The 12,530-nt window shown below is 37.7% G+C and overlaps 1 protein-coding gene across 7 annotated transcripts in view; it reads right to left on the reverse strand.

Moving 5' to 3' along the window:
* Nucleotides 1-12,530, reverse strand: part of RPS6KC1 (ribosomal protein S6 kinase C1) — a 177,125-nt gene that overhangs the window by 146,203 nt on the left and 18,392 nt on the right. For all 7 annotated transcript variants that reach the window (XM_072831090.1, XM_072831089.1, XM_072831087.1 and 4 more), the window contains one exon: nucleotides 8,769-8,889. In XM_072831090.1, coding sequence (XP_072687191.1) covers nucleotides 8,769-8,889 — 121 coding nt within the window. The remainder of the gene's footprint in view (nucleotides 1-8,768; nucleotides 8,890-12,530) is intronic.

The following is a 12,530-nucleotide window of genomic DNA, read 5'->3' on the forward strand; positions in this document are numbered from 1 at the left end:
TAATCTTGGGAAACAAACTGAGGGTCGATAGAGGGTGGGGGGGTGAAACAATGGGGTGATTGGGTGATGGACATTAAGGAGTACTGTGTATTACATAAGACTGATGAATCATGAACTCTATCTCTGAAATTAATAATACACTATAAATTAATTAACAATTTAAATTTAAAAAAAAATTTTAAATATAGCCTGGGTATCTTACCACAGCAGTATATTTCAAATAGCTAAAGAATTCTATTAATTGGCTAAATTATGGCATATCTGTACAATCATATAATGAAAAAAATCCAGTTTTTGTTCAGTTTTCTTCTACTGCAAAGAACACTCATATTTATCACTCATATTTATGTTTGTGTGTGTGTGTGTATGTATGCATTCTCAAAATGTGACCTGCCAACTTGCTGGGGGTTCCCAAGGGCCTCACAAGGGATCAACAAGGTCAAAACCATTTTCATAATAATACTAAGACAGTAGTTGCATTTTTCACTGCATTGACATCTACATTGATCACCTAAAAGCAATGACAGTAAAACTGCAAACCTCAAAAAAAAAAAAACTGCAAACCTCTTAGTATGAATCAAGACAATGGCACCAAACTATTCTTACTTGTAATCACCATATTCCTGACTGCCACTTACTCATATTAAAAAAATGTTTAAATGTCAGTTTCATTTAAGAATGTCTTTGATGGGGAATTCCTGGATGGCTCAGTGGTTTGAGAGTCTGCCTTTGGTTCAGGGTGTGATTCCTGGGGTCCTGGGATGAGGCTCCCTGCAGGGATTTTTTAATTTTTAAGATTTAAATAAAATCTTAAAAAAAAAAAAAAAAAAAGAATATCTTTGATGAAGCAATAAAAATTACTAACTTTATTGAATTTCAATCCTTGAGACCACTTCTTTTTTTTTTTTTTTTAAATTTTATGTATTTATGAGAGACAGAGAGAGAGAGAGAGAGAGAGAGGCAGAGACACAGGCAGAAGGAGAAGCAGGTTCTCTGTGGGGAGGAGCCTGACATAAGACTCAATTCCAGGACCCCAGGACCATGACCGAAGCCAAAGGCAGATGTTCAACCACTGAGCCACGCAAGTGCCCCAAGACCACTTATTTCAAAAGTCTGTGGGGGAAAAAAACTATAACCATTCATATTTAGGTATCTGGTAGAAACTCCCCACAAAACACAAAACAAACATAAAGTGAGCCCAACAACTCAAAGAAAACTACGATAGCATTGGGGTTTTTTGGTTTCTTTGGGGGGGGGAGGGTTATTTATTTATTTGACAGAGAGAAAGAGAGAGAGAGAGAAAAGCAGGGGGAGTAGCAGGCAGAGGAAAAGGGAGAAGCAGGCTCCCTGATAAGCAAGGAGCCCTATCAGCGGCACAATCCTGGGATCATGACCCAAGCTGAAGGCAGTCGCTTAACCAACTGAGCCACCCAGGTGCCCCCCACAGCATTGCTATCAGTGGTGAAATTCAAGTCATCAAGTCACTGTGAGCCTGACAGCTTCTTAACATTTAAAATATTTTCATTAGAGATATGTGATGATATTAACTATTTTTTATATTGATATAATGAAATAGGTCAACATATCAAAGATCTGCATAACTCTGGGAACCAATATTTTTCACATGACCAACATGATGTTATAAGTTCATGCATAGATTAAAAAATCCATTCAAATTTAAGACAGACTAATGAATTTTAATAAAACAAAGTACCAAAGGTTTGTTGATAGGATTTCATATTCCATAATGCAATTAAACTTTTAAGAAACTACCCCTTACTAAATTTTGGTGTATAAGATGATTATCTTCAATTGTCTGAAAAGCTATTAAAATGCTCCTCCCTTTTTCAACTAAATCATCTGTGTGATTCTGAATTTTCTTCATATACTTGAATCAAAACAATCTATCATCACAGATTAGATCTAGAAGCAGATATGAAAATCTAGCTGTTTTCTCTTAATGCCAGCATTGGAGATTCACAAATGTAAATCAATACCACACTTCTGACAATTATTTTCCATAGCAATATAATATTTAATATACCTTTTATTTTTATTTAATACATATTTCTAAACTTTTAGAATGGTAAATATTAATAGGTATAAGTACATCAATAGTTCTTTGAGATGTCAAGAAAGGAGACTTCTGAGACTAAAACATCTAATAATCATTGCTAAATATCTCCTATGCAAGGAAAATAGGTGTGTAGTAAAACTTACTAAAAAAAAGAATTTTTAGGAAAAGGCATATTTTTTTTCCCTAGGAAAAAGCATATTTTATTTTTTAAAGATTTTACTTATTTATTCATGAGACACAGAGAGAGAGAGGCAGAGACAGGCAGAGGGAGAAGCAGACTGGCTCCTCACAGGGACCCCGATTCAGGACTAGATCTCCAGACCAGGATCGCACCATAAGCCAAAGGCCGACCATCAACTGCTGAGCCACCCAGGTGTCCCAGAAAGGTATATTTTAAATTGATCTCCAAAAACTGTGAATTTATACTCTTCCTGCTGCACATCTATATCCCTATAGTAAGTATAATCAAACTTTATTTTTGCCTTGATATTGACTTTGATGACATCATTGCCTATAACTACTCTGTCTCTTAAATTTTAACTCATTCTTTCTTTCTTTTCAACTAATTTCTTAGGCATTTTATATGTCAGGCATGGTTCTACATACTAAAGATATAGCCACAAGTAAGAATAAAGCAGTCTCTAATCACACAATCATGTTAAAAAATCAGAGAAAAATTAGGAGGAAAAGACAGTTAAGTGTGAGGGAGGTTTCTTTTTATTTTTTTAAGATTTAATTTATTTATTTGACAGAGAAAGCACACGAGCAGGGGGAGCAGGGGAAGTAAGAGAGGGAGAAGCTGGTTCCCTGCTGAGCTGGGAGCCTGATGCAGGGCTCAATCCAGGACTCTGGGATCATGACCTGAGCAGAAGGCAGACCCTTAACCAACTGAGCCACCCAGGCACCATGGTTTCTTATTTTTAGAATATAAAAGAATACTTTCTGCGTTTAGAAGCATGATTCTTAAAATTCCTCAGAGTGGGGGTACCTGGGTCGTTCGGTCAGTTAAGATTCTGACTTCATTCAGCTCAGGTCACAATTTCAGGATTCTGGGAAGGAGCCCCCGTGTCAGGCTCCCTGCTTAGCAGGGAGGCTGCTCCTCCCTCTCCCTCTGTCCCTCCTCCCTTCATGAACAAGGTTTTCTTTCTCTCAAATAAATAAATAAAATATTAAAAAAAAAAAACACTCCTAGACTGGTTAGTTTTAATTATTTGCATCTTCACAGTTAAAATAGAGTGTCACTGGGGTTAGTATCCCAAATAGATAAAGAACTCACACAACTCAACACCAAAAAATCAAATGATCCGGTTAAAAAAGTGAGTAGAGGATCTAAATAAGCATATTTCTAAGAAGGACAAACAGATGGCCAACAGACACATGAAAAGATGCTCTACATCACTAGCTATCAGGGAAACACAAATCAAAACCACACTGAGATATCACCTCACATCGGTCAGAATGGGTAGGCTCAAAAAGACAAGAAATAACAAGTGTTGGCAAGGACGGAGAGAAAAGGGAATCCTCTTGCAACTTTTGGTGGAAATGTAAACTGGTGCAGTCACTGGAAAACACTAAGGTGGCTCTCCAAAACATTAAAATAGAACTACCATAAGATCCAGCAATTCCACTTCTAGGTATTTATCTGAAGAAAATGAAGCCACTAATTCAAAAAGATATATGCATCCCTATGTTTATTTCAATTTCAATATGGAAGCCACCTAAGTGTCTTTCAACAGATGAATTGATAAAGAAGATATGGTATATACACACATACATATACACACAATGGTATATTATTCAGCCACAAAAAGGAATGAAATATTGTCATTGTGACAAGGATAGACCTAGAGATATTATATAAGTGAAATAAGTCAAACAGAGAAAGACAAATACAGTACAATCTCACTTACATATGGAATCTAAAATGCAAAAGAGATGAACAAACAAAAGAGAAACAAAATGGTGGTTGGGGTGAAGGGGATAAAGAGGTACCAACTTCCAGTTATAAAATAAATAAGTCACAGGGAAGTAAAATATAACATAGGGAATATAGTCAATAATATTGCGATAACTTTGTATGGTGATAGACGGTAACTAGCCTCATTATATTGATTTTATAATGTACGTAAATGTTTAATCACTATGTTGTACACCTGAAACATCGTATTATATGTCAACTATACTTCAATAAAAAAATCTTTAAAAAAAAGTAGAGTGTCACAAAACTTAAAAACTTGACAGTAAGGATGTCATATCAAAGCACTTCCCTTTACAGAACTTCTAGATCATGATGCTTATTTCAGCTATACAAGACTCTAAGATTCTCAGAAGACAGAGGCTGAATCACCATACCCACAGTGCCTATTTTTAAAATATTTCTTGAATTAAATGTGTTATAAAATTTCTGGATAATTATGGTTGGACTCTATTAATAGCAGCAGAACCACGATCAAATGAGGCAGTAGATTCAATGACATAAAGTAACTACAACTTTAATAAGAAAAAGTGTCAAGGAAAAAAAGTAAGGATAACAATGAACAGAAGGCACCAGAAATGTGAATACCATGGAATGTCTGAGCTCAAAGGCCAAAGCATGCAAAGATTAACAAGAGTTTACGGATCCCCCAATGCTTCATAGGGGAACAAAATGAATTGATGGTACCATCAAAACTAATGGGTTCTACTGCTACTAACCTGTTGTCCACATCCCTCACTTGTTTTTCACCTAAGAAAATACAAATGCTTTCCTCTGTAATTATGAACCCAAGATACCTCTCAACATTACTTAAATTTCAAGATATCATTATATATCATAAATTGTTAATATTAAGTATTTGTTAAAATTAAAGAATTATAGCAACAAGCTTTTGAGGGCCACTTCATTCTGGCATAAATGCCATTGATATTACTATACTATCATGCATCTGTTTTTTTTTTTTTAAGATTTTTTTTTTTTTTATGAGAGAGAGAGAGAGAGAGAGAGAGAGAGAGAGAGAGGCAGAGACACAGGCAGAGGGAGAAGCAGGCTCCATGCAGCCTGATGTGGGACTCGACCCCAGGTCTCCAGGATCACGCCCTGGGCTAAAGGCAGCGCTAAACCGCTGAGCCACGGGGGCTGTTTCTTGTCCCCAGATCTCAAGATGTTGTGAAACATGCGAAATATCCTAAGGAAACAAGTGTAAAGCTCAGGGAATACCGTGATGCTGCAATCAGACTGAAGAAATCACTATTCCAGGTAAACTACAAGCTGGTGGAGATTGGATAATTTCAAATCACCCATAATTCTTCCTCAATTAAAGAGAGCATCAATAGGGTTCAGTCCAGAGATCAAATCCACATGGTAATTTGAGCAAGGAAAGCTTAATACAAAGACTATTCAACAACAGTTAACTTATAAATTCTAAGGAATACCCCCAGGGTAAAAGAAAGTGCCAAAGGAACAACCTGGAAGAGGGAACCCCTCCCCAAAGTTGGGATTGGGATCTTCCTGGAGAAGATGTGGTTGTAACCACTGGATGGGAGAGAAGTTAGATGGGTTCCCTAGGCCAGAGGCGGCCTATGGTTGCCAGGAAAGAGAGAAAAACCCCCACAGAGTTCAAAAGGACAAGACTATCAGGCAAGCAACAAGAGGGAATCACAGTGCTGGGAGCCCACTCATAAGCAAGGCAACACCAGGCCTTGGGTACACAATGTGTTACGAAAGCTGTTTAGGGGTAAAGGCAGGCCAGGGCTGGCAGACAGGCATGCAGAGAAGACAGGGCATCAGGAGCCTTTTCACCTGCAGGGCAATGAGGTCTGGGGTCTACAGTGTCCCCAGGGCACAGGAAACAACCTTCAGGCAGTTAGAGGGTCAGAAGCCCAGTCCACTAGGGCTGTGGTGCCTTGGTGTACTCAGCCAAGTGGCTACCAAACTGGCTAGGGATGCAAGCTTGTCAGTAGACTGTATTTAGATGTGTGGCTGAGGCACATGCCTCTAGCAACAGTGTAGTAGGAACAAAAAGAAAACTAAAACCATAGCACACTGGAAGGAAGAAGAGAAGCCCCTTACCCTCCTGCAATGCCCCTCCTCCAGCAAGCTCTACTGTGAACAGCATACTCACTGTAAAGGAAAAATACTTAGAATACAATCCGTTAATGAGTAAAAGAAAATGAAAGGGACTTGAAGCAAAGTGGCAATAGATGGGTAACTGGAGTGGCTTCTCAGAATTACCAATGTAAAAGCTCCAGGAATTACAGGCCTATCTTAAAAGGCAGCAATTTCTCCAGTGTCAATGAGAAATACAACTGATATCAGAACATACTCTCTAAAGCCATTGCACAAAAACCAACATGACATAGAAATAGGTATTACTATAAGAATAAATAAATGCCATAAAAGAACTTTAAATTAGTGGCAATGTATAAAAAGTTAATACATAATGAAGATGGTATTGGGAACCTGGGTGGCTCACCGGTTGAGCATCTGCCTTTGGCTCAGGGCGTGATTCTGGAGTCCCAGGATTGAGTCCTGCATCAGGCTTCCTGCATGGAGCCTGCTTCTCCCTCTGCCTGCCTCTCTCTCTCTCCCTCTCTCTCTCATCCTCTCTCTCTCTGTCTCTCATGAATAAATAAATAAAATCTTTTTTAAAAAAAGATGGTATCAATTTCATTGGGAAAACATGACTTAATAAATATCCTGGAATAGATGTCTATCCATCCGAAAGAAACATAAAATGAAGTATCATCCTGCATCCCATTCAAATATAAATTCCACATGGGTATTAAGAAGAATTTTTTTAAGCTCTAAAAATCATCTTAGAACTTCCTCAAAAATGAGGAACTAGAAGACATTTCTTTTTTTTTTTTTTTTAAGATTTTATTTATTTATTCATAGAGACCCAGAGAGAGAGAGAGGCAGAGACACAGGCAGAGGGAGAAGCAAGCTCCATGCAGGGAGCCCGACGTGGGACTCGATCCCGGGTCTCCAGGATCACACCCCGGGCTGCTGGCAACGCCAAACCGCTGCGCCACCGGGGCAGCCCTAGAAGACATTTCTAATCAAGAACAGAAACCCAAAATCTTAGGGGGAAGAGGGGGCAGGAATAGAACTGAATATAAAAAATTTGTTTGGCGGGGATCCCTGGGTGGCTCAGCAGTTTAGCGCCTGCCTTTGGCCCAGGGCGTGATCCTGGAGTCCTGGGATCGAGTCCCACGTCGGGCTCCCGGCATGGAGCCTACTTCTCCCTCCTCCTATGTCTCTGCCTCTCTCTCTCTCTCTATGTCTATCATAAATAAATAAATAAATAACTCTTTTAAAAAAAATATTTGTTTGGCAAAAGCTATTATAAGCAATTCTAAAATATAGTAGATGTACTATATATAAAGGTATAAATCACAAAAATATGTATGTATGCAAATGTATATATGGGTGGAAGTATAATGTACCCAATGTGCAGAAATGTATCATGTTTCCTAACACTAGCTGCTGAAACTATGTTAGAAGCAACTTGCAATGAGCCTATCTACTGCCCAGATAGTGGTCTTTGTGGCAGCCTGGGTCCAGCCAGAAAATGGAGTCCACAGAGCAGTTTGTACAGGGAAAGTCTTATAAAGACTTATTAGAGCACCTAGGTGGCTCAGTGGTTGAGCACCTGCCTTTGGCTCAGGTCGTGATCCCGGGGTCCTGAGATCAAGTCCCCATCAGGCTCCCCAAAAGGAGCCTGCTTCTCCCTCTGCCTCTGTGTGTCTCTCATGAATAAATAAAATCTTAAAAAAAAAAAAAGAATTATTAACTATTTGCACAGGATTAACTACTAAGAGGCAAGAGCAGAGAACTCTATGAAATATCCCATGTTGAGGGAGAGAAACAAAGGCAATTGTTGGAAGGGGCACCTCCTTCCCAAGGCTAGAGTTTACATCTCACTGGAGATAGTGTGGGTCTGGTACACTAAATGAGAGAAGTTAGCTGGGTTACTCCAGCCAAAGCTGTTCTATAACAGAAAGGCCAAAGTTGATGGACAAGAACCTGCAGGCCAGGAACGATAAGCAGGAAACTCTCTACTATGGTGCCAGCATGCCAAGAGTAGAAGGCAGAAAGCTGCAGATAGGAACTGGCAACAAAATCTGCTAGAGGGTGAGGTACACACACATACACACACACACACACACACACACACACTGCTGGCAGCACAGAGCAAGCAGAGCAGAGTACCAGGAATCTCTGTGACTCAGTTTTCTGTTAAAATTTTGTGAAGCCATGAATCGAACAGTTGTGACTCAATCAATAACATATCCAGAACACCACTCTAAAATGTCTGCATCTGGCCTGGCTGTGTGCCTCAAACTATAACCATTCATATTATAAGGAAGGTGTCAGAAAAAAATGTAACTTTTAAAAATCCCCAAATTTCAGAACTATAAGAATAATTCAATATCATCTCATCATCATGTCCTACATTTTGGGGGTTTTTTAATTTGCTTGACTGGCTGGAGTTGAAGTTGTGCTGTTTCACAGAAGGGAAGAGTAAATGCATTCAGAATTAACAAACCTACACCAGGAACATGAAAAAACAACTTCAAGTGCTTGCTGCATGATGTGAATGATCTTAATAAGTGCACCTGACTTCATTGTACAGTACTTCAGGGTTCAGCATATACACACAATTAGCCAAACAGCACTTTTTAAAATCACAATTTCAAAATAATCACTTACCAAACACTATTCCTTTAGCAAATGGAGGAAACAATTCTGAATGTCGGAATAAGTTTTTGTGAATTTGCCATAGTTCTTTGTGTAGTTTCTTAAAGTCACTGTATCTCTTCCATACGATTATCTAAAGAAAAAGAAAAATCAAATGTGTATCTCGTAGTGAAACTACGTAGGTTCAGATATCTGAATAACAAAAAATATTTTCATAAAAGTGCCCAAAATTGTCATGCAAAGGCAAATAAATATATGTTCTAACCAATATGGCTAACTGTCTGAGATTAAATAATAATATTTATTTTAAAAATAAAAAGCAGCAACTCTTTCTCTAAGTTTTCTGTTTTGCTTATTAAATTTCATTTCACACAAATACTGTTTTCTTGGAAAAATATTCAACCTGGTACAAAGAAGGTCTATACCACCTAAACCGCCACTTAACCTCTTCAAAAATCAATTATGATTGGCCTGGAAATGAGCTAGATGTCAAAATACATATTCTACTTCAGAAATAGCATATTTATAAATGCAAATTAATTTAGACAATTTTTTTTTTTAGAGAAAAAGAGGACATGCACAAGTCCAGGGTGGGGCGGGGGGGTGCGGGACACATAGAAGGAGAGGGAGAGAGAGAATCCAAGCTGACTCCACCCAGAGCACACAGCCCAATGCAGAGCCTGATCTTACCACCCTGAGATCATGACCTGAGCTGAAATCAAGAATCAGATGCTTAACTGACTGAGCCATGTAGGCACTCCTAAACAACTTTTAAACATAAAGTACCTACACAGCTTTTGCCTAAAAGGATAAACTAAATAATACTGAAGAAGAAATGTCTATGTAGCAATTAACCTTAACATTTCATAAATCTTATTTCACAAATCTTAGTTTAAAGTAATAATAAGTATTTAAGACAAGATGAATCCTAAATACCGGTAAAACTAGTGTATTTCAAACAGAAAATAAGTCATCTAGATTATATAATACATAAAAGTTTACATCCATTAATTTGAATTACTTTTTTCTTTTCAAGATTTTATTTATTTATTCATGAGAGACACAGACACAGGCAGAGGGAGAAGCAGGCTCCATGCAGGGAGCCAGAACTTGAGATTCGATCCCGGGTCTCCAGGATCACGCCCTGGGCCAAAGGTGGTGCTAAACCACTGAGCCACCCAGGCTGCCCAATTTGAATTACTTTTTAACCTTAATCAGATTAAATTAGAAAAAAAAACTTTTATAAAGAAAACAGACTTGACACATGACTGTGATATCATTGATTCAGCCCCTTAGTCTCCACAAAATAGGGTAAAACTGAGTTTTAAATTCATTACCTGGTATACTAGGGCCTCTGCTTCTAAAAAAAACCTAATTGCCTCACTTAACAAACTCAATAGAATGTCTGCTAACAATAATAAGCAAATCTTAGGCCAAGCAGGTAATCTAGTGGGATTTAAGGGACTCTTGTCAAAAAATTTACTCTCTGGATATAAGAAATCGTTCACTAAACTTTATCATACTACCAAAAATTCTACCATGATGAGCTTTTTGTTTTTACTACAGTTACAATTCTAGGAGACTAAAAAGATTATAACATGAATTAATTTAAACTGCTTCCTTCTGATGCTTCCTTTTATTCATTTACTCAACAACAAAAATAATCACCAAAACAAGTATTTTCATGTCTCTATTCTGTGCCAGGCTCTGTGTTAGCACAAAGGATGAAGAAATGAGAAACACAGCCCCTGCCTTCCATGACTTCCAGTCTGGTTGGGCAGGACAAGCCAACACAATAACAACTGCATCACAAGATGGTATGATTAATACAGACAAGGGAAGCCCAAGGGTGTTATGAAAGGAGCACCTATACTGAAGGCAAGTAATGATTAGACCAACAAAAAGAGAGAGAGACAAGACTGGGGATGAAGTTTTTAAAAGGAGAGTGAGATGCCAAATATAATCACTAGAAGTTGGGCTTTTGCAATTGGACAAATGGCGGTGCCCATTCTCTAAGGTAAAGAAAGAGGGAAAGGAAACTTTTAAGAACAAAATTCAATTTTAGACCTATCTGACACAGATTTGGAGTTAAAGAGTGAGAACTAAGCAAGATGTATTATTCATTTGGGAATCATCACAGAGAGGTGGCAATCACTCAAGAAAGCTCTCTTAGCATTTGTAGCAAGGCAAGGAGTCTAAGGACAAAATGATGGGGAACCTTAATGCTGAGAGGTCAGCCAGAAGTAAGAAGAGGAAACCAAGTGCAAAGTAAGTGTTTAAGAAGCTCGGTTGTGCCATGAGACAGACCACCTGGATGGAAGAAAAGACTTTATTTTAAAATGGAAGTGAATGAAACAAAAGCTGGTAACAAAGAACCAACAGTCCCAGCAAAAGAGCAAAAAGAATGAATAACTAAGAAAGCCAAACCAACACCTGAAAAGTAAACATTCTCAAGACAAGTGAGATTACAAATGACCTGAATTTTCATATTTTTTGTTTCTTTATAATATTTAATTTTGATACATGACAATAATTCTGTCATGGGAGAAAAAAAGTGCTATTTTTATATTTCTAAAATAGATCAAATAGTGGTGGTACCTCGCTGCCAAAGGCTTAAGGAAGAAATGGGTGATGGGCTTGTGAAAGTAACCTTACATAAGATAAACGCCACTCTTAAAACCATTATAAACTAGACATGAGAGCTATTCAAAAGACTGTAGCTCATGGAAACAAATCTGCAGATAAAATTTCTAGTTAAGGTCATTTTTAAATAAAGGCAGAGTAACTTAAGGGAAAAAAGTCAGTAACTTAATCACAATAATAACAACATGGTCTATAAACTAGTATATAGTATGTCAGAGTAAGAATTAGAGCCTCCAAGGTAAAACTTTTTCATCATGCCTAATTTATTCACTCACATTCTCTTTATTCTCAACACAAGAACTACAGAATCAAATATCTAAGAATAAACATAAACCCTTAAGAAATGCAGGAAACCAAAGCATCACCAAGTGTCACCATCTATTGCCTCCTTTTCTTTGTACTCCTTTAACCTTGGACATTTCTAGAAATCTTCAAAATGGAAAAGTAAACAAAAGCACACTTCCATTACATTAGCAGTACCAATGTTTATAACTGGACTATATACAAAGTCCCAAAAGACGCATGCAGAAATTCTCGGGTAATTCTTTCCTATTAGAAAAAAAAGTTGTATAACTACTGTTCCGTTGAACCAATCCCTGCAGAAATTTCATATTCATTAAAGTTACTCTGTATAGAATTCCTCAATTAAAAATTAATTCAGGGATCCCTGGGTGGCGCAGCGGTTTAGCGCCTGCCTTTGGCCCAGGGCGTGATCCTGGAGACCTGGGATCGAATCCCACGTCGGGCTCCTGGTGCATGGAGCCTGCTTCTCCCTCTGCCTATGTCTCTGCCTCTCTCTCTCTCTGTGTGTGACTATCATAAATAAAAAATAAAAAATAAATTAAAAAAAATTCAGTGACAATCATATATGTATTTAGTAAAAGCTTAACTTTCATTAAAAACATCCTTAAATAATTTTTGCAAAAAATGTTCTTTTCAGATAATTTCACTTAATGATAGCAAAAACCTTCAGATCCCATAAGCAAAACCAATTAATTCAATTAAATTTGTCCTCTCATACAGTATTTTAAAATTGCTGGATCATCTTTTCTTATACCAAGCATCACTACCATATTTGCTTACATATTTTCTTTCTCCCTTTTCCAAGAGCCTTTTCTTTATCTTGACACA

Source organism: Canis lupus, chromosome 6 (genome assembly GCF_048164855.1).
Source record: "Canis lupus baileyi chromosome 6, mCanLup2.hap1, whole genome shotgun sequence".
NCBI classification, from domain to species: Eukaryota; Metazoa; Chordata; class Mammalia; order Carnivora; family Canidae; genus Canis; species Canis lupus.